The following is a 21,965-nucleotide window of genomic DNA, read 5'->3' as shown; positions in this document are numbered from 1 at the left end:
ACCGACCGCCCCTCCCCGGCAGCCGCCGCGCTCCCGCCCCGCGGCGCGGGCCCTGCCCCGCCGCCCCGCACCGCCCCGCCGCCCCGCACCGCCCTGCCCCCGCCGCCCCGCACCGCCCCGCCGCCCCGCACCGCCCCGCAAACCTGCCCCGTGCAGCAATGGGAACGGAGCTGCGGCCGCCAAAGGGGACAGCCCGCACCTGGCTCCATCCCACCGCCACGGAGCACCGAGGCTGCTGCCCAGGACCCAGCACGGCTGTGCTTTCCTCTTTCTTTTATTATTAAATACACCCTGCGAGCCACAGGGGGAGATGAGGACAGAGCCCATCCTCCCACTGCCTCAACAAAACAAAAAAAAAACCCCAACAAACCACTCTGCAACAAAAAGTTTAAAAGAAAACAAACAAAAACCCTCAAAAAAAAACCCAACAAAAACCCCTAACAATGTCAGACCCCCCCCCCCCCCCACCCCACCCTCAACTCTCCCAGTCAAGACTTCGAAACAAACCAATAAAGAACAAAACAAGGAGAAAATCCCCAGGAAATTCACTGCGAGCAGCAGCCGCCATCTCCCAGCCCAGCCTGGGGTCTGGCTGCTGCCCCAGGGCCACCTGTGCCCCTCACCCCTCTATTCCAGCTCAGACTCCCTGGCCCTGGGCTGCACATTCTTTGGGAAGTCATCAGCAGGGCAGGTAGAGTCCACTTGGATGTCCACCTGGCCATGGGGCCTGGGAACTCTCCCCGCAGTTGGCACCTCTCTCGCTCTCAGTAAATGACCTCGTAAACCGTGGCTTTCTTGTCCCCTGAGCCGGTCACGATGAACTGGTCATCCGTGGAGACATCGCAGCTGAGGACGGAGGAAGATTCCTTCGACTGGGGAGAGGAGGGCAGGGGGTAAGAGCAGAAGCAGCCCCAGAGCAACATTACCCCCTCCCTCCCCTTGGGACTTGGGGCCTCGAGTTCTGCCCCCAGAGGCTGCAGGGGTGAGTTCGTTTGTGGGGCTCATTAGCGCTGACATAGTTACAGCTGGCTTGTACTGGGCAGTCCCAGCTCTGGGCAGCCTCACCCCAAGGAACATGTCCCCCAGCCCAGAAGGCTGCATGTGCCCCACACCTGGAAGATGCTGGCTCCGTAGGGCGTCCGCCAGGCGTTCAGCAGGTTGTCCTTCCCCGTGCTCACAAACCACTTCCCTGTGGGAGGCACAGAAGGCACAAAGAGGAGCATCGTGTCACCAAACCAAGCCCAGCAGCTGGATTCATGTGGCAAGTCGTACCCAGGTTGTGTAACACGAGGTAGGGACAAGAAGGCAACATCTCTGCTGCTCGTTAGCCAAGAGGCTGTTTTAAGGAACACAAAGCGGAGCCCCAGGATAACAGCGTGAGAGTGGAGCCCCAGGTGTTGCTCCAGGAGAGACAGATGTCCCTTCTCTGAGGGATACTACTGGCATCCACAGAGGATTGAGCTGGCTACCAGAGCCGGGGTTTGCCTCCAGCACAATGAACCCTGGGACACACAGCCAGGAGAGCAGACCACATCCACGAAGCTCCAGAGCCAGGGAGCCAGGACAGGCGTGCCTACCGCAGGAGGCGAACTTGAGGGAGAGGACGCAGCTCTCATGAAGGTGCAGCTGGTACTTGTCAGGTTTGGTGACGTGCAGGATCTCCACGTTGCTGCTCTCCATGCCCACCGCCAGCCACTCTCCCGTTGGGCAGTACCCCAGGGAAAAGATCTGCAGGCAGAGACAGGGTCAGGCGATGGCACAGCAGGTCCCGGCCAACCCTGTGGTGCTCCCAGTCAGCCCCAGCCCCTACCTGGGAGCTGAAGTCGTGCTGCTGCAGCTGACGCCCCTCCCGCAGGTCCCAGCACCGCACCGTGTTGTCCAGCCCCCCTGTCCACAGCTTGGTGCCCTCGTTAGAGATGTCAATGCAGCTGGCACCATCTGTGTGGCCTTGAAACTGCCTGGGAAGGAGGGGGACAGAGGGTGAGGGCACAGGCATCAGGGCTGCTAGTGCCTGCAGTGCAGAGCATGGATCAGGGCAGCACCAGCAGTGAGGGGCGGAAGACCGCTGCTGCAAGGACAGGGACTGTTCCACGGCCAGGGCCAGACCACAGGGAGAGGCAGGGACACGCCGGAGGGGACCGAGTGGTCCCTGGTGTGAGGGGCCCCGAGCAGCCCTGCCCACGCTCCCTCTGCCCCGGGCTCACCTCACCAGGGTCTGGTTCTGCAGGTCCCACACCACGATGTTGCCGTCGCTGCAGCAGGAGAAGCAGACTTTGGCGTCGGGGCTGATGGCCAGGGCGTAGCAGGCGGGGGCAGAGGAGGTGAGCTCGGCCTTGATGCGGGGCGTGGGGGCTGCCAGGTCCCAGATGGAGAGGGTGCTGGCCTCCCCGCCCACGATCAGGCTCCGGCCGTCAGGCAGCAGCTTGCAGGAGCGGATGTAGTTGTCGCGGTTCTGGGGTGCAGGAAGGAGGACCCCATTAACCCCTTTCCCTCCAGCCCTTCTGCACCCACCCCAGACTGCCTGGTCTGCCTGGGGCCAGCAGCTTGTTCTGAGGGCAGGAGCAGCAGCACCAGGGCAGACCCCCAGCCACCCTCCCAGGACAGCAGGGCTGGGGCAGGGGCAGCTGCACAGCTCTCCCTGCACCCTGCCAGAGCAGCCACCCCACCTGCAGCCCCCCAGGAGCCCCTCGGTTTGTTACTGCGCTATGAATGGTCCGGGGGATGCCCTCGCCCCACAGCGTCCCTGCCAGCAGCTGCCCAACAGACACAGCTGGACCTGGAGGAGACAAAGGGCAGCCAGGGAGGCAGCTCCAAGGCTGCAACAGCCCGTGACTCTGAGCACTGAAACTCCATTTTCCCCTGCTCCTGAATTTCTGATGCAGCTTGAAATTATCCTGACTCAGTCATTTCCTTGTTTGTGCATCTATCTTCAAGGTCAGCATTTGTCAGGCTGCCCAGGCCCCAGGGCCAGCAAGTCGAGGAGAGGACTTGGGTTTGGGCTGTTTAGAGCAGGCAGAGGGACTCCGATTCCAGCAGCCCATTTAAAATAAACCTCAAAGAACACAGGTTAAAAATATTCTCAGGTGATGGTTGTGCCTCCAGCTTGGCTCTGGTGAGTTGCTGTGGTCTGACAGTCCATTTCATTTATTTTTAAAAGAAATAGGAGTCTTCCCTCCAGCCAGACTCACACAAGCAGAAGCAGAAACAAGGATTGAGCTGAATCAGTGATGCTGCAGCCCGTGTGATTCTGGCCCGGAGGAAGCACCTGGCCCGTGCGCTGATGCTGCAACGGCCGGTCCGAGGGCAGGTGCTGTCAGACAAAGCAGTCCCGGGGGGTGCTGGGGTAAAAGCCCACCAACGGCTTGGGACGTGTGGAATGGACAGGGCAGTGGGGGGTAGCACACTGGCAGCACAGAGCCCCCATCCCCCCCAGCAGCTCCACACTGCCCCCACTCAGAAATGCACACGGAGGCTCTCCTTGGAGCACATCATGGCTTTCAGACGCCCCCTGCACCCCTGAGGTCCCCAACGGGGACCCCAGAGCCCGTCTTCACCACAGCATGGTGGCACAGCGCAGGGAAACGGGGAGACAAGCCGTGCCAGGGCGGCAGCACACTCCTCCTTACCAGGCAGTCCAGCTGAGCCACGGCCGTCTTGGTGCCCGGCTGCCCCACGTCCCACACCTTCACGCAGCCCTTGCCCCCCGTGTAGACGTGTCGTGTGGAGTTGCTGATGGTGACGGCGCAGACCACCTCGCCGTGGGCGAGGGTGTGGAGCTGCCGAGCGTGGCGGGGGATGCCAGAGCCGATGAGGGCGTCGGGTGGGAAAGGCACCGGCTGCATCTGCCCGTCGGCGCTGACGTGGAAGGAGTAGGCACTGGAAGGGGACAGAGCAGTGAGAACCATCTGAGGATCTGATGCGGAGAGTGGCTGCCGCAGCATCGGACCCCGCGTGCCCGACACAGGCTGTACGGTTCGGAGTCCCAGCCACGAGCGGAGCGGTGTCAGCCAAGCCTGGCTGGCACGTGCCAGCCTGCTGCTGCCTGGCACGGGTGCCCTCCACCACGGCTGTGCTCCTCACCCCTGCCAGCCCCGGCCCACCCACGTGTCCCAGCAGGACACCCCGCCATGCCCGGAGTGTGGCCCCTCACCCAGCGCGGCCTCACTTACGGCTTCCCTGACGTCCCCACTTGCATGGTGGCCGCCAGCCCTGGGACGCGCATGTGGGGGTGCGGGTCGTAGCCCACCTAGAGGGGACGGCGGGTGAGAGAAGCTCGCGCCCCACGGCCCCCGCAGCCCCGCAGGAACAGGCTCACGCACCAGGGGGGAGCGCCCGTAGCTGCTGGCTCCCACGGCGGCCGCAGCCCCGTTGAGCTGCGGGGACATGAGGTGGAGGCTGGCGTAGGCGCCGGCGCCGGCCACGTCCCCGTTAACCGCGGGGTGGGCCATGCTGAAGGCGGCTGAGTAGGGGCTCTGCACTCCCAGTGGGTTCCTCAGGCCCAGAGCTGTCGGGGGCAGAGGCGGCGTGAAGGGACGGCGCTGGGCAGGACCGCGCTCGGAGCTGCCCGCCCCGACCCCCGTGGGGCCAAGCTCACCCAGGGGGTCCACGGGGGCCTTGGCAGCAGCAGGGCGAAACTGCTGGGCAACGCTGGAGCCCGGGGCTGCGGCATCGCCCTGGGAGGTGGGGGTGCTGGACTTGAGACTGGGTGTCCCTGCCTTCTCCACCTGCCAGGAACAGAGCGGGGGAGATCCGGCAGCCGCACTGCTGCCCGGCCGGAGGGTTTCTCAGGTCCCCTCCAGCGAGCTGGTCCCCGTTCCTCGCCCCTGACGACAGCCCAGCCAGCGCGGCAGCATTTGTGGGATGGGACATGAGAGGGGCTCTGATGGAGCAGGAGCCCCTGCTGTCCCCCCAGCACTGCCTTTGCCCCGTGGGTTCGGAGGCAGGTGGACCCACATCCGGCAGCTCCGCCAGCTGAGCCCGGGCAGCGGGGACGCACACGCAGCCCCCAGTGCTGTCCCACGCAGCGCGCGTACCGTGGGTGCATCCTTGCTCCGAGACGGGGACGTGCTGCTCGAGGAGGCCATGGAGGTTGGGCTGAGTGGTACAGCCTCCTTCCTCCCCAGTGGGACCTTCTCCACTCCGTTCTCCCGGGACGAGTAGGAGTGGACGCTGTGCGGGGAAGAAGGGTCCTGGGGGCGGAGAGAAATCAGCAGGCAGCAGAGCAGGCAGGAGAACAAGGACATCCCAGGCCACGGTGAGCCGGTGGGTCGAGCGAGGGCCAGGCTGGGGGACCGGATCCTGGGGCTCATCGCTGTCAGCAGCGAGGGCCAGTGAGCACGACTCAGGGTCCCACCACCACCTCCCCCTGCTGCCCACCTCTGCCCGTAACCAGTCTGTCAGCCCTCCCCTCAGGGAGGAACGGGCAGCGCACACCAGCCCCAGCCCCTTCCCAGTGCCGGCGCCCGGGCACACTGACCTCATCCACCACCAAGTTGTCTTCGCTTTTGTCTGCGTCGCTGCCCTGAAACGCAGAGGACAGTTAGAGCCGAAGGGGCTGAGGTTGCCCTCGCTCCTGCCTGGAAGTGCCGGAGGCGCGGGCAGCTCCGCTCATCTCCCCACAAGAGGGGATGGGGACGCCCCAAGCCCCCCAGCCCCGGGCTCACGTAGTCCGTCACGAAGTCTTTTTCCTCCACCTTCCTCTTCTTGCTGCTGCTCAGGTACTCAGAGATGGCTCGTGCCCGCTCCCCGTTGGGCAGCGCCAGGGAGCTCTGGGGCAGGGGGACGCAGCATTAGGGGCCACAAGCTGCTGAGCCCGGCTCCCAGGACAGGGAGCACCAACGCGGGGCTGCAGCCAGCTCCCGGGGCACAGAGGGCTCCAGTGCAGCCCCCGGCGCCGCCAGCTCAGGCTTCAGCTCCCACCAAAGGAGCACGGAGGGAGATGCTTCCCAGGGTCCCAGCTGGAGCCTGAGCAGCCGGAGGGAAACGGTGCAAGAGAAGGAAAAAGCACTTACGGGGCCGGGGTCTCGCTCTGTCACCGCAGACACGTAGAGGCGCAGCAGGAGGAGGAGGGAAGGAGGGACACACTGTGCCACCGCCGAGCCCCCCAGGAGAGCCGCCCACTCCTCCCACAGGTGCCGGGGCACTCGTGGCCAGCCAGGCCAGGGCTACAGCAGCAGGGTGGTCCCAAGCCCTCACCAGGGATGACACCCTCTGGCCTACTCCGCTGCCCTCCCAGGAGGTGCTGCTCGGTAGGGCACGTTCCCCACCCAAACCCCTTGTGACCAGCAAGCCCCCAGCTTCGCCAGCCCAGTCAGGAGCCCCGAGGCACCGACAAGCCTCCCCTAGTCCAGCCCAAGCCCCCACCCCAGGGAAGTACCCAAGCAGGAAGAGCGTGGGGAGCAGAGCAGCCCCGGGGCCCAGCACCACCCATTCCCAGGTTTGCCCGCTGCCAAGAGGGTCACGCCAGACCCGACACCCCAACCCCGTCCCTTGCTCCTGTCCCCCCCATGCTCACCCCTGGGCTCAGTGTCATGGACTCCTCGGTCATCTTTGGCAAGGAGCTGGGCCTGGGCCCCCAGTGCTCCCGAGAGTGCCAGCAGCCCCGAGGCACTGCTGATGCCAGCGAGGCCAGTGGGCTGCATCCCAGAGGGGTGGGGGGTCAGCGGGATGGGGGGAGCGTGGTGCGAGAGGTGCTGGGTCTGGAGCTGGTGCTGGAGGAGAGAGCAGAGCCAAAGGGCTGGGTCAGGACAGCCGCTGGGCAAGGGGAGAAAAAGCTGGTCCTCCCCACCAGCAGCCCTGGGCCAGCCAGGGGACAAGAGCTGGGTGAGGAGGGGCCGGGCACACTCCCAGGGTGCCCCCAGCCAAGCTGCAGGGGCCACCCCATCCCTCCCACCCTGCAACAGGAGCTACTGGGATGGATGGGGGTCCCTACTCGTATCTATACAGATGGGAGACTCTGCCCATATCCATACTACTGTACTGCTGTGGTCTTGAGGGGACAACTGAAGTATGGGGACAGTGGCAACCCCCCCTCCACCCAGGCTACAGCGCATCAGCCATCACCCCTGCGCCCTGCTTTGACATTGCTGTGGCAGCAGTGCCTCCTCTGCCCCGAGTGCTACTGGCAGCCCCCCACACCAGCCTGGCTTAGCCCCCACCCCTCAACTCAGCCACAGGTGGGAGAAGGCACTGGGGGCAGGGGGCTGCAGCCGACCCCCACGTGCCCCAGGGCAGGATGGTTCTCCAGCCCGTGGGGGACACTGGGAGGACAAGAGGTGCCATCGACTGTGGCAGCTCAGCACCCCCGGCCTGCGGGTGGCAGGAAGAGGGGGGCAGAGGGTTGACGTACCCCGATCACCGCGTTCAGGTCGGTCATAGTCACCTGCTTCGCACGCTCCACGGCCTGGACCACCTGCTGCTGGTGCTGCGGGGAAGAGAGGAGCGCGTCAGCGCCGGGCGATGCCTCCGCCAACTCCTGCGGCCAGCGGGGCTGCAGCGGGCTCCTTTCTTCAGGGGATGGAGCACCCCCAGCCCTGCCCAAAGCCCAGGGCCAGGCTCCCCGAGCAGGGATGCTTCCTGTGCCCGAGGGCTCACGCACCTCCTGAGACAGGAACGGAATGAGTTGAGCGCAGATCACGTTGAGCCGCTTTGCGATCTCCGTCTGGCAGCAGAAGAGAGGCAGCGCCCGTCAGGGCAAGGTGCAGAGCTGCCCCCGCGCTGAGCGGCCCTGGCGCTGTGGGGGACCCCTCCAGCCAAAGACACTCCCAGGGCAGACAGCAGCCCCCTCCCCATCGCCACCCAAGCAGGCATGGGACTGCCATTGGCCCCGAGAGCTGCCGCTCAGCACCAAGCAGCAGAAACACCCAGGGGGGACCAGGAAAGCTCTCCTTCCTAACGCCACCCTCTCCAAAAACATGAGCCCAGCATATTCCATCTCCACCCTGAGCATCCTGGAATGGCTACCGCCTCCTCGCTGCCAGTGACACAGAGCCCCACTCCACCGAGGCCATCCCCAAGCAAGACCCCAGCCCCACGGGTCACAGCCCTGGCCCTGGCAGGCTCCCCTCCACCCTCTGCACAGCCTCCTGCTAGCACCACGCAGCTAATTGCCGCTCTCCCGGCCCCGCAGGAAGCCCTGGAGAGATGCTCTCCGTACAGCTGCTGTTTTTTCTGCAACACTTGAGTGCCAGAGGCAATCAGGAGCACGGAGTGCGGGAGCAGCACAGGAAGGGAGCGCGGCACCGTGCCGCGCTACGCTCCCATCGCAGCCCAGGGCCAGGGCAGGGCCCCAGCTGCCCCACGCTGCACATCCCAGGCCAGAGGAGAGCATGGACATTAAGACATTCCCGGCCCCACAGACACATCCTTGGGGAGAATCCTCAGGGTCTGCGGAGTCAGGCCCCTGCCCCGAGCACCAGTGGGTGACAGCCGGGAGAGCAGACACCGCTCGAGGCAACAGGGGAGACACCCACACTGCTCTTCATCACACAGCACTGGGGACCCCACCCCAGTACTGGAGAGGGGGCAGAGATCAGCAGCTCTCCCTAAACCCGTTGGGAAGGATGAAAGCGTTACGGAGCCAGCACGGGGCTGAGAGGAAGGACCCTCTCGTCAGCCCCATGAAGAAATCAGAGGCCAAGGATGGAGCTGACACTCAGATCTCCTCACTAGGACCTCGGGCACATCACAGAACCACAGGCACCGCGGTGCCAGGGCAAGGGGCCGCAGCACGACCCAGTGGGTGCAGGGACACAGACCCAGGGACACCTCGTGCTGTCCTCTGGAGCGGCCACCGACCTGTTTTTGCCAGACCCACAGAGAGCAGAAACAATCTGGCACCCGCCCTCGCTTCCCCTTCCGAGGGAAGAAAAAAGAGAAAGAAAAGAAAGAAAGGGGGGGGAGCAAGGAGATTTGGCAGCCGGCAGTTCTGGGAAGGATTTAGCTGTCTCCCGGGGCCGGCAGTGATGGATTCTCTTCCCTAATGCACTGATGGGCAGCAGCTCCTTGGGGAGAGCTGCCTCCAATTCACTCGCACTCGTTAATGTGCAATTTACTGGCACTTTAACGCTCTCAGCATGAAAAATGATCACGCTGTTTGCAGCCCCCCCAGCCACCAGCACCGTCACCTCCCCTCTGGCGCGCGGTGAGCGAGTCCAAGGCCAGGCAGATTCGGGGAGGTGGGTTTATAAAAAGCTACAGGCCCCTTCCATGCCAAAAACAAAACAACAATAAAAAATGAACATCTCCTGCTCGTTCCCATCCTGAGCCTCCCCTGCTGAGCCTGCGGCTGCCTGGAGAGCTGCACCGCCACAGCCAGCCCCCAGCCCCATTTCCCTCCAAACAAACCCAGGGCAAATCCGCACCGTGCCAGCGCTGCCAACACCGGCACTGCGGGAGCCGGGCACCTGCGGAGCCCCTGGGCACAGCAGGGACGGCGGCAGCACTGCATCCGAGTGCCACCCTGCCTTCACCAGCGGTGACGGGGCAAGTGCTTCCTCGGGGGTCCCGCGGCAGCTGAGCGCACCCCGGACCCCTGCCCGCCCACGAGCGGCACCGCGTTTGAGAGAAGGGGAGGAAAGACGGTGACCTGCCCTCCCCACGGCAGCGATAACCTGCGGCTCCCGCGCACGCAGTTCCCGTTTTTCACGCAATGGCCGCCGGCTGTCGGAGCAGACTTACGGGCCCCCGTTAAAAGTGTGGACAGCTCGCTGGCAGGCGGCCAGCGGCACCTGGGACTGGCAGAAAACACAGCCCATGAGGGCCGGGGGAGAGCCGGCAGCCAGATGAGAGGAGCACGCAGCCCTCGGGGACCCTCGGCATCGCCCCTCGGAAGGGCGGCTTCACGCCTCCTCCTCGGCCGCCTTTGTGCAGCGGGGATGGCAACACAGGGCAGGGCACATGGCGAGAAACGACTGGAGTGGCAGAAGCACCCACCCAGTACGCGCGAAGCTGGCGAGAGCGGCCGCTGGCCTGCCCTGTGCCGGGGGGCCAGGGTGCAGCACCCCCATGCCGCCCAGCCGAGCCGGCTCCCATGCAACAGTTGGCGGCGGCGGGGCGGGAAGGAAGGCGGCCGCGGCTGCAGCAGCTTCACCAGGCTCCTCCGCAGCCTCTTTAAAAATAGATGAGAAGAAACCTTCTGTCTCAGAGCAGCTGGTGACCCGGAGCGCGGCGCAGCGGGAGGAAGGGAGGGAGGGACGGGAGGCAGCGAGGGGAGATGTGCGGCCCCGAGCCCTCCGGGAGCTCACCCCACGCATACGCCCCAGCCCCCCTCTCCCCACCTCAGCCCCGGCCCCCTGGGCCAGCTGGCACCGCGCTGCTGCGAGGGCAGCGAGCCTCTGCACGTCGCCCCGCCGCGAGGCTGCGGCACCCCTTGCCCCGGGGGAGCTGCTCACCTCCACCGCAGTCCTCCAGCAGCCGCTCGCAACTGGCGTGAGCAGCCCACAAGTCCTCCACCACTGCTCTCTCCCCACCGCAACGAGCGCGTCGCAAACGCCAGGAACACCCCCCTGAACCCAGCGGGCGCACAGCCGCTGCCATCGGAGCGCACACGGGCGTGCGGAGAGCCAAGGAGTCGGGCCAAGGCCCTGCGACGCAGAGCGGGGCAGAGCTCCCAAGGCGCGGAGAAAGGAGCACGTCCCTTCCCTGGGCTATGGCAGGGAGCGACTTCCCACACTTCCCATGGGAAAGGACAACCCCAAAGGGCCTGGATGGCAAGGCAGGGACAGGGGAGCCGGGACACGTTCCCATCCCACCCAGGCTCACCTGTTTGTGCATCTCGATGTTCAGGCCGTAGGACATCTCGTAGTACTGCGAGGGAGAAAAGGCAGCATCAGCACGGCTGGGGAGCGCGGGGGGGACCCGCGACCTCTCTAGTGCTGGTGTGCGGGGGCAGCCCAGCTACAAACACTTGTGCTGTGGTCAGGCCAGAAGGAAAAAATCGTCCCCAGCTGCTCTCCTGGCAGCAGAGCTCTCCAGCACATGGCCACAGCCCACAGAATGGACACGGTCCTCCCGAGGCTCCTGCTCATGGCCCGCAGGAAAGGAGACAACCCAGATGGGAGCAGCTTCGCCACCACCCACCACCAGGAGCTGCGGCAGCCAGCCCTGCTCAAACACCACAGCCCGTTTCAGGGGAAAAACGGACAGTAAGAGCCACAGGAACCAGATTCGGGGCCCGGCCATACAACCCAAACGCAAGAGGAAGCCAAAGCATCCCGGGGCCGCGTGTCTTTTGATGGTTCAGAGGAGACACCCCCCACCGCCATCCTCCTTTCAGGTGGAGCTCACTAACCATGACATAATGACGCTGGATTTCTGTTTTTTCTGTTGCCAGCTTTTCACATTCTAACTTCAAGCTGTAAAAATAAAAAGAGAGAGAGGGAGGGAGGAAGAGGGAAAGACCCCCTGCTCTCCCCCTAGACAAGATCTCCCAGGCTGGACAGAGCACAAGCCCTCCCAGCACCCCACGTGCTTCAGCCTCCTGCTCTCGGATTCAACCCTGTCTCCCAGCACAAGCCAAGAAAACCACCTGAAAGAGAGTGGGAAGGGGCTGATAAGGGAGAGATGGACAGCAAAGGGATCGAGGTGTCAGGGAGCAAACTGCACCGAGTTTTAACCCCCTCCCCAGCATCTGCTCCCCAAATGGAGCGAGCTGCGAAGCCGAGCTGCGTTTCAAACCTTGCTCTGCCCAGCACCATGCAGGGAATGGGAGATGATCCTGGCCAGCAGCACGGGGGATCAGAAGGATTCCAGGTCTGCTGGGTGACGGCTCCAGCTCAGCCCAGAAGCCGGGCCCTGGCAGCCAGCACCCTCATCCCAGGGCTTTTGGCAGGAGGAGGGCGAGTTTCCCCCTCAAACAGCGTCATTTCAAGCTACCAAGGTGGTGCTTGGCACAGGCATCCTCCAGATGGACCAGTGCCTGCAGCAGCATGGGACAGCACTTCCCACCAGCCCGCAGCAATGCCCAGCACTGAGGGGGAGCCTGCCGCTCGCCAGCATCAGTTCAGTGCCCAGTGCCTTGCTGGCACACAAACTTTGCCAGCTCCTCACCTGTGGTATTGGTTCTGCAGGAACTGGAATTCCTCCTTGATGCGGTCCAAGGTCTCCGGGTAAGTCAGCTTGAGGGACTGGGGGGTGCTGGGGATGGCGCTGGCAGCGACAGTGGCTCCGGAGGCGGCGGAGGGTGCCTGGAGATGGGCCTAGGCAGAGGAGGGGACCCCCGGGGTCACTGCTGCTGGCCCAGCGAGGCTCGCGAGTCCCCGGAGGGTTCCTGCACCAGGGAAAGAGGCTACAGGCATGTCTGGGAGAACAGCACACGGAGGAGGAGGCAGAGAGAGTTATTGCAGAGGAAACCAGTTACAGCCCGGCACCGAGGGACACCGATCTCCACCTTTTCAGCATCGGTTCAGCCACTGAGCCAGAGGAGGAGGATTATCAACCACGGGTGGCACAGAGCATCCAACCCCAGCCCTCCCGCCCAGCCCCAGGGGTCCGTCCTCGCCTGCATGCCACGCGGCAGAGCTTCCTGCCTGCTCCTCACCAGTCCCACCGTCACGCCCTCATTGAGATCCAGCTTCCAGCGCATCTTAAAACCCAAATCCCCACAGCACTGGGGCTCAGCATCAGTTTGGGAAGAGCCACCTCAACGCTCCTAAGCGCATTACATGCTGTCGGCACAACTTTCCAAGTCAAGGTCGACACCCCCGGCCCCCCGTGGTGTGAGGCAGGTGGGAGCTCGGTCTAGGGGCGCAGGCCCCGCTATGGGCCCGGCCAGCACAGCGCATGCAGCACCACGTGCTCGCCCGTGGTCCAGAGGGGACAAGGCCAAGCCATGGGCTCACCGGGGGCCGGTTCTGCGGGAACATCTTTGTCACTGGACAGATCCAGGATCCCTCTCGCTGCTCCGGGCCCCGATACGGGCTCAGGACAGGGGCCTGGGGACGCTTCCCAGCTCCGGATCAGGCCCTGGGAGAGAGACGGGGAGTCAGTGCCCGCTGCTGCCCGCTCACGCGGCTGGCCGGGGCACGGGGCCCTGCGGGAGCTACAGCGGAGCAGGGCAGAGCTCCGGGGCACCGGCCCCGTCCGCAGCTCCCCCGAGGCCGCCGGAACCCAGGACCCCCGCACCGCTCGCCCCGGCCGAGCCGCTCCACATCCCTGCGGGGACCGCGGGGCCCCGGGGCTCCTTCCGGGCGCTGCGGGACCCGCCCGCCGCAGGACCCCCCGCCCCGCCAGCTCCCCGCCTCCAGCGCGGGCTCCACCGCCGCCGGCCCCGCCGCGGGCACGGCCCAGGCCCGCGCCCCCCGCGCCGCGCAGACAATGGCCCCGCCACCGCCCGCAGCAGGTACGGCCGCGGGGAGAGACCGGCCTCGCCGCCGCCCCAGCCCCGAGGGAGGTCGGACCCTGCCCGGCGGGAGTCCCCGAGCGGACCCGGCCCGGCGCGGCGGAGACCGAACCGGCCCGGCGCGGGACGGGACGGGACTCTGGACTCACCGCGCTGCTGGCCTCGGCCCCTGCCCCCGGCAGGGCGGGCCGGGCCGGGCCGAGCCGAGCCGGGCCGGGCCGAGCCGAGCCGAGCCGAGCCGAGCCGCCCCGCACCGGGCCCGCACCGGGCCCGCGCCCCCGCCCCGCCCGCCGCGGCAGCCGCTCTGCGGAGCGCGATCAATGAACGAGCGCCAGCGCCAGCTCCACGTGGGGCCTGGCCCGTGCGGGCAATCGCCGCGGCCGCCAGCCAATAGGAGCGCCGCAGGAGCGGCCCGCCCCCACGTGGGGCGCGCGGAGCTGCCTTCCCATTAGCCAGCCGGGCCGGCCGCCGCGGAAGGTGTCAATCTGCGGAGGCCGAGCAGCCAAAGAAGAGGCGGCGCGGGCGGGGAGCCGCGGTTAACCCGTGCGGTGCCGGGCGGCGGGCGGGCGCGGCGGGGGGGCACCGGCAGGGCGGGCGCGGCGGGGGCCGACCCCAGGCCGCGCCCCGCGGGCCCGGCCCCGCTGCTGGTGCGCGGGGTTCCCGGCCGGCGGCGCACGGGCCCTTCGCAGCCCCGCGGGGGGACACTGCCCCCCCCGGTACCGCAGCTTCTCCCGCAAAACGGAGCCGTGAGGTTTGCACCGAGGGCGCTGCGCCACCCGCCCTGCCGCCGCCCCTTCCCGGGCAGGCAGCCCTCCGGTATTTTGGGCTTTTTTCTAACAAACACTCAACACAAGAAGTCGTCCCGCCCTCCCCCGCCTTTTTTTTTTTTTTTTTTTTTTAATCAAGAAAATAAAAGAAAAGAAACGAAACCCGAAATCCTCCCCCTACGGGTGCGGGTCTCGGCTCACCGAGAATTCCCTGCATCATGTGATGGCGGGGAGCGGCAGCATCCTTCTCCCCCGACAGCACCGGGAAGGGCTCCCGGATCTGGCCCTTTCCCACGGCCCCGGGAGCCCCCTTCCCGCGCCCTGTCAGGGACCCTCACGTATCCCTCGCCTGCCAGCACAGGGGTCTGCCAGCACCCCGGCCCCCAGCTCCCTGCCATCACCCAATCCATGATGCAGCCCCGGGGGATGCTGCTCCAGGAGGCCCCTTGCAAAGCTGCTTTCCTTGGGAAAACTCAAGCACGGGTGGATACTTGAGTCGGGGAAAGGGACCCCACGTTGCCAGCCCGCTTGCCCTACACCAGCCCTAGTGCCCCCACCCAGTTCTGCCCACCGTCCTCCCCAGAGCCGCCCATGTTTCCAGCCAGCAGGCTGGGGTCCGTACAACCCACTAGGTTTTTTCCGTGGGTTGTCTGGTGGTTTTCTCCTTTCGGGGAGATCATTTGTTGTTCGACGTTTTCTGCTGCCCGTGGGTCAATCCGGGCTTACACGGAGCAGGAAATAAAACATTTGAAGAGCAGCAGCTGTGAGGGGTCAGCTTCTCCTCCTGTTTAACCTTAATCCACGAGCAGACCCGACCCCTTCCCTCCCCACTGCAGCTCCGTCCTTGCGGTCCCATCACTGCTCAGGAAGGCAGCAAGGCCACCGGCCCGTGGGACGGACCCGTCCTCACCGGAGTGCAGGCACAGGCTGTCTAGGATGATCAAAGTGACTCCTCTGAGCAGAAAGCAGAGCAAACCCAGACACTTCCCCAGCCCCTTTTCCTTTGCCCAGATGGTGTTTGTCCAGGGAGACATCAGCTCTCCACATCCTGCAGAGTTAAAATTTGCTGTTAAAAGCACCCCTTAAATTACCTGAGCTGATGTCTGCACAGCCTTCCTGCACCCAAGGGCAACCGTGTTTAAGGGCTCACATCTGCAGATTGCCCAGAGCAGGGACAGCACAAAGCTCTGCATTACAACAGGAGGCGAAAAATGCACCAGAAAGTAAATTATCCCAAAATGTGTACAGAGACACCGCCGCACACATGAACACACAAATGCACAAGTCAGGAAACAAACGGGGTGATGGGGAGGAAAAGCAACAACCAAAATGTCCAAGTTTGAGCTGATTGTCATGTTTGGTTTAGTTTGCAGCCATTTTGCATTTCCGGGACACACTGGCGATCCCGGACCCCCTCCGGCTGAGACGGGGCTGGGGAGGTGGGTTCGAACTTGCCTTTGCCCCTGCTCCCCATCACCATCACACCAGAGCACGCAGCCACTCGCGCCGGTTCCCAACGCGCCTCCGGCCCTGGTGGAAAAGAACAATCGTAATAACTTCAACATAACCACTGAAACAGAGCGTGACTGCGCAAGGGCCACCCTCCACGTGCCCGAAGGGCTCGGGAGTCCCAGAGCAGTGCGCTATGCTGTCCCCTCCGGCTGCGAGTGGGGTTTTTCAGCCATGAACCAGGTCCTGCTGCCTTTACAGTGCCAGGGACCACCCCAGTTCCCCCGTGGGAAGCCCGACTCATCTCGCCCTGTCTGTCCTCTGGCAGTCCCAGCATTTTCTGAGAGCAGCTGTGGTCTCAGATGGGAGAGCTTCCACTACCCAGCTCTGCCGAGGGGAGCCAGGGAGGGAGACCCCCCTCTCTCTGGAACTGGAAGGGGCTGGGGACGGCCCTGCCCTTGCTGCACCCACTCTTGGCCCCCAGAGACCTGTGGGGTTTGTGCTCTGTGGAGAGAGGGTGCTGGGTCTGACAAGAAAGAGCAGCAGAATAGCAGTCTCTCAGCCCTTATTATATTTTAAAATGTAATAACAGCGCGATGTCTATTTTCGTAGATAGAACAGATAATTTCTGGAAGGGGGCCATAAATCTCAAAGGGAGGGGAAATAATTTGGCCAAGGTCACGTTAAGGCAGCAAGAGTGTAAAAGGGAGAAATATTACAATAACAACAAAAAAGGCAGTCGAGAGCGAGATTGACACACCGCCTCCACCCCAAGCCCCCTCCCAGCCTGGGAACCCTGTCCCCTCTGCCCTGCTGGTCCCTGCCACTTCCCAGCATCATCCCATGGGGCCGAGGGGGCTGAGACATGAGCGAAGGACTGGCTGGGTGAGAGAGGCTGAAGGAGCAGAGGAGAACAGAGACCCCAAGGAGCAGCCCCCTTCAGGTAGCCCCTTCTGGCAGCCCCCTTGAGTCCCCCTCCCCGGCTGCGGCAGAGCTGGCACCCAGTGCCATGTGCCGAGAGCCCTTGGGTGTGCCAGCGTGTGGGACCAGGGACAGACTTGTGCCCCTGTGTGCTGGGGGGATGATGTGCTCGAGGCAGCGCTGGGCTGTTGCAAGGAGAGCTGGGCTCCCCCTCTGGCTGCACTGTTCCCCAAAGCAAGGGCACGATGGTGGCAGAGCTGGGCAATGCCACTGCAACACTGCTGAGGAAGGCAACAAAGCCACCAGCAGATCCCCCTGCCCTGCTGCTGTGGTCTCCCTCATCCTCATCCACCCACAGCTGCGCAGCAGCCCCTCTGTCCCATCCAGGCCCGGGTGCCGGGGCTCTGACAGCACCATCCATCACCGCCAGCTGCCCACCCTGCCTGTCCCAGGTGGAGGCAGAGCAGGCAGGAGAGAGGCACAGGCTTGGCAGGGCCAAACCTGCTCAAGCCATGTGAGTGTGGATGGCTCAGTGGCTTGAGCAGGGGGTGCAGGAGAGCAAGGGCCAGCAGGGATGGACTGGCTCCAAGAGGCAGCCAAATGCCTGCCAGGGACCACTCAGCTCGGCCCAGGGCACATCCCTGAAGTCAGAAACCGCTGCAGCCAAGGTGGTGCCCAGCGCTGCTTTGTGCCTGCGGCCATGGAGCGGCCCAGGTCTGCCAGGTCTGGGCGGGGACCACTCTCTTCCCATGGCCTGCAATGCACGCGGGTCTGTCTGCCTTGGGCAGCTGAGGTTGTGCAGGGTGGGGGGGCCAGAGACATGGGGTGGAGTGTTGGAGGGGCAGACAGGGGTAAGAAGATGCTGAGGCAGGGGCTGAGCATTTGTTCTGCTTTGGAGAACTGCTTTGGAGCTCTCTCTGGGCTGCTTCGGAGCAGGTCATTTCTTGTCCAGTGGCCAGCTCTCATGCAACAGCTCCGAGGCAGAGACAGGCTGGTAGCGAGGTGATCCCCACCATGGTGGAGAGGAACCTGCAGCCCCCGGCACTCACAGGGGCCCTGCTCCCAGTGGCCTTGCAAGGCAGCTTCAGTTTGGTGGGAATGTCATGGTAGGGGCAGGAAAGGAAAGGACCCCAAGAATACCCACCTTGCACGGGTCAGGCCTTCCCCTGAGCAAGAGCCAGGGCCGGTGGGGAAAGGCCAGCCATCCCACGGCAGGGCTGGCACTCGGCAGCCCCGCTGAGGCTCGTCAGCCCCGTGCTTCGGGAGAGCACGTCCCTGGCAGCACTGCATCTCCGCGCGGCTCCTGGCAAGCGGCAGAAAACAAACTGCTGCTCGTACCCTCTGGCTGCTTCTCCAGGCTTGGCTGCCAGCTCCTCCATGCCAGAGCGGCTCCAGAGAGGCCGGGGTTATGCGGTGAGGAGGGTTCCCAGCGGAACCCCTGCCTGCCACCCCAGCCACTTGCTCCACGGAGGGGCATCCCCAGCCAGCTCCAACCCCCGTGCCAGAGCCAAAAGCAGGATGACCTCCCGTGCTCCAGCGGGACAGGGCACCAGCTTGGGACCGGCTCTTGCCTGGCTGCCGTAACGAGAAAGAGGCATCGTTCACCAGCCTCCCGTGGGAGAGCTTTGCCCCCCTCGTTCCCTCCTTCTTTTGCTATTTAATGTCTTCTCTAGCCCCCTCCTTCCCTTACCCAGTGAGATCAAAGGAGTCTTTGTGGCACTGGGCACATTTCATCGGAATCGTCGTTTAAAGGATGTGGGAGGAGGCGGCACTGGTGGGATCGGAGGAGAAGGAGAAGAGGAGGAGCAGGAAGGAGGAGGGAGGCTGGAGAGAGCACCCACGGCTCCGCGCAGGGTCTCGGCAGTCCCAGGCCTCACCGGCCCCGCGCCGGGGCTCCGCCAGCGGAGCGCCCGGGAGAGGAGCGGGCCCCGGGGGCCCCGGCGGCGGCGGTGGCCCGGGCTGCGGGAGGCTGGGGCTGCCGGGGCGGCCCCGCGCGTCCCGGCCTCGCTGCAGCGGCGGCGCGGCTCCGCCGGGCTCCTGCTGCCCTCTGCCGCCGAGCGCGGCCGCGGCCGGTGCCGCCCGGTGCTCCCCGCCGCCCCCTCCCTGCAGCGCCCCGTCGGGCAGCTCCGTGAGACCGGACGGGGCGGTCGCTGCCCGGCGGTGGGGTGGGACGGTACCCGCTCCCGGCTGGCCGGTGCCCCCAGAGGAACGTGAGGGCTGATGCCGGGGGCACGGGCCGCTCCGGGAGCCCGGTCCGGGCACCGGCCCCTCTCTAGGTGGCACTGCCGCCTCCGGGGGCCGCGGCCCGGGGGTTCTGGCCCGGCCAGCCCGTCTTTGCCCTCGCCACGCCGACCAGGTCCGTGCGACGTGGCAGCCGCCCTCGTGCCGCTTCCTCGCAGGCTGCGCTCGGGAAAGGAGCTGCGAACATCTTGGCGGGAAGGTGCGACCTGCTGGGTCCGCAGGCATCGGCCCCGCTCCCAGCGCGTCCCGGAGCGGGGGCCACCTCGCACCCCTCAGACACAGGCCCATCTGGCGGCAGCCTCCTCCTGTGGCTGCCGGCCAGGGAAGGGGATGTTTAGGGGATGAGTAACATCCTTCCTGGCAAGGCCTCTGCCCGCTCCTGGAAGCGTGCTGCGGGCACCGGGAAGCTCAGCCCCTTTGCCTGCTTCTTGCCCCAGTGAGCTGAGGAAAGAAGCCAAGAGCAGGAGGCAACCTGGGGATGGGGCCAGGGCAAACGAACCCAGATGAAACCCGTTGAATCAGCAGGAAGAGTCCCAGGTGCCACGGAGAGGGGAGGGAGGATGCTTCGTGGCAAGGCAGGAGGCAGCCAGGAGGCACAGGTTGGGGAAGGCAGCCCAGGGCCCCCTCAGGAGCAGGGCTGGAAGCCAGAGCCCGGCTGAGCGCTGCCAGAAGCAGCTTATTTTGGAAAGGAGGCATCTTGGCTGAGCGCTTCATGCGTGGAGCTGCTGACGCTGGGGAACAGGATGGCGCTCAGAAAGCAGGTCCCAGCTATGCCCCACGGGCCAACGCCACTTGGCTCAGCCCACGGCTTGAATCGGCCCCAGTGCAACCAGGACTGGATCCCTGACTCCTGAGTCACCCACTGCAAAGGGGTTTGCAGAGACCAGTCACAAGACGGAGCAATGCCCAGGGCCACAGCTCACCTTGAAAGGGAGAAGCACTGCCTGGGATCCACCAAGCAGGATGCACAGGGCTCTCACCAGCTCTGACCCACAGGGCCTGGTACAACCTCAAACAGGGAAACTGAGGGACACAAGCTGGTGGGAGTCACTTTGGCCAGCCCACTAGACCCTGCTCCCATACCCTCAGCTCTCGAGGACGGTACCAGCCCCACTATGGCAGCAACACAGTGAGCCCGGCCCAGACTCCAGAGCGCTCAGCCCAGGGGACTCGCAGACCCCTGGCAGGCAGTGGGGTCTGGCCTGGAGCTGGAGCAGTGCGGACGGCACGCTGCGGTGCTCGGCCATGACCAGGGCTAACAAAGGCGGGATTGCAGACTTTGCAATCTGAGCATTTGGAAACTGGACCTGCTTCGCCCTCCCCAGTGCCCTGCTGGCATCCACAGGGCTGAGGAGCCGGCACGCAGGCAGCTCCCTGCGAGCATCCCCTGTCCTTCCAGAGAGGGGTGGGGGACCACACATGGGGCAGAGGCTGGCTGCAGCTCACAGCCCCTCAATGTGTCCAGACACAGCTCCCGAGCTCCCTCCAGCTGCAGGTTACTCACAGCTTGGCATGCCATGAATTTGGTCAGGTCTCAGCCCCTGTCCCACGCAGGGGCAAGGTGGTGAACAGGGAGGCAGCCTCGTCTGCCCGGGCAAGGAGCAGCCGAGCTCCCGCTGCACGCCAGGCTGCCCTGCCCTTCGGAGCCGCACATTGCAGCATTGTGGCCCAGCTGGTTTTCCAGAGATGCATCCAAGGGGCGAAATCAGATCTCAAGGGAAGGGAGCAGCACGTTCCTGGCTGCACAGAAGAGCTGTCAAGGCAATGCCAGGAACTGGGGCAGCTGCTGGGCACCACAGCCTGGCCAGAGGAGAACCGAGCAGAGGAGCTCCCAAACCTGGGCTGTGCCTCCCTGTCCCTGACCCCAGGAGCAGTTGCTGCTGCTGCTTTACAGACCTTTGTTTGCAAACCCTGCAGCAGTCTGGCACTTCCCCCCAGCTTTGTTTTACACCATCAGATATTAAACAACCATCTTGGAGGGCTGGGACAGGGGGAAGGACCCCACTGGGGGACCAGGGAAGGGCTTGCGGGAGGAAAGCTCTCAGAGGAAAACAGAAAAGCAACGTGTGGTGAGGGAGTTCCCTCCGCACAGGGAAGGTATTTTTGGTCAGGGCTTGTCTAGACTGGAGTAACCCACACTGCGTAAGCACACCGGCACCACGCAGCAAGGCTGCCTGCTGTTCCCAGCCGGGACAGGGTGGGTTGCACTGTCCGAGAGTGGGCAAGAGCCTCTGGAGGCAGAGCCCACCCCAGCACTGGCCATCCCACCCCCCGAGGGACCGGGGTGACCCTGGCTGCTCCTGGGCCCCATCCTCCAGGCCTTGGTACCCTGCAGAGCCTGGGATGCCCCAGGTGGAAGCAGTTCACAGCAGCTGGGACTAGCAGGGGGTGCAGCCGGGGTTCACTGTGCCCACCTCCGGCAAGCTGCGGGCAGGATCCCAGGGGCCCTGTGGGCAGAGCTGAGACGCCCCACCTGGACTCAAGAGCCCAGGACGGGGCAGGGCCGTTGACGCTGTGGCAACATGGTGGAGCAGACACAGCCCAGGCTGACCCTCGAGCCTGTGCAGCCTGGCCCTGCCCGGGCACTGCCAGGGTGCTGCCTCCCAGGGCCCCCCCATCGTTGCCCTGCAGGGCCCGGGGGCACTGCCTGTCCCCAACGCAGCCCTTCCCACGGCGGCAGGGACGTGGGCCGGCTGTGCCAAGGCTCCCTCGACACTCTGCCTTCCCTCTGCTCCAGCTGCTGGAGCGGCCAAGGGAGCTGCAGGCACAAAACGTCACTTTTTCCAAGAGCTTCTCCCCGCCTTCCCTTCCCCCTCGCAGAGGCCGGCCGCCGTGCCGGGGAGTGCAGGAGGCTCCCGGGAACACGGTGAAGTCAGCGCCAGGATGCGACCTGCACTGTCCGCGGCTCTCCTCGCCCCTTGGAGAGCCAGCCGAGGGGCAGCCCTCTGGAAGGCAGCGTGGGCGAGGTGCATCTGGCCAGCCCCAGCGCTGCCAGGGCTCGCTCCCCTGGGAGGACGCTGCTGCTGTCGGCCCCTCGCTGTCTCATCAGCCCTGGTTGAGTCAAAGTTTCTCAGGACAATCAGGGGAAGGGGCTCAGCACCCCTGACAGCCCCCGGCACAGCAAACCTCCCTGCCGGCAAAGGGCTTCAGACCTCTTTCCCTTGGAAGAAGAAACCCTAAAGGCTTAACCCTGTCTACTCCAAGGCCAGGAGCATCCATGGAGTAAGAGAACAGGCCTGACACAGACA

At 65.0% G+C, this 21,965-nt stretch overlaps 1 protein-coding gene across 1 annotated transcript; it reads right to left on the bottom strand.

Moving 5' to 3' along the window:
- Positions 1 to 764: 764 nt before the first annotated feature.
- Positions 765 to 12,863, bottom strand: LOC104383712 (transducin-like enhancer protein 1). Its single transcript, XM_086627878.1, has 20 exons — positions 12,840 to 12,863; positions 12,049 to 12,197; positions 11,291 to 11,354; positions 10,762 to 10,806; positions 7,598 to 7,660; positions 7,349 to 7,423; positions 6,515 to 6,710; positions 6,012 to 6,028; positions 5,664 to 5,768; positions 5,477 to 5,521; positions 5,034 to 5,189; positions 4,595 to 4,724; positions 4,320 to 4,504; positions 4,170 to 4,246; positions 3,627 to 3,876; positions 2,205 to 2,452; positions 1,811 to 1,958; positions 1,578 to 1,728; positions 1,113 to 1,189; positions 765 to 872 (listed from the first exon to the last, which is right to left on the bottom strand). Exons 1-20 carry the CDS (start codon positions 12,861 to 12,863, stop codon positions 765 to 767), a joined length of 2,313 nt encoding a protein of 770 aa, XP_086484004.1.
- Between the last annotated feature and the right edge of the window lie 9,102 nt (positions 12,864 to 21,965).

This window comes from Tauraco erythrolophus, chromosome 28, assembly GCF_009769465.1.
Source record: "Tauraco erythrolophus isolate bTauEry1 chromosome 28, bTauEry1.pri, whole genome shotgun sequence".
Taxonomy (NCBI): Eukaryota; Metazoa; Chordata; class Aves; order Musophagiformes; family Musophagidae; genus Tauraco; species Tauraco erythrolophus.
The sequence above is the reverse complement of the archived record's forward strand: the minus strand, read 5'-3'. Positions and strand labels throughout refer to the sequence as shown.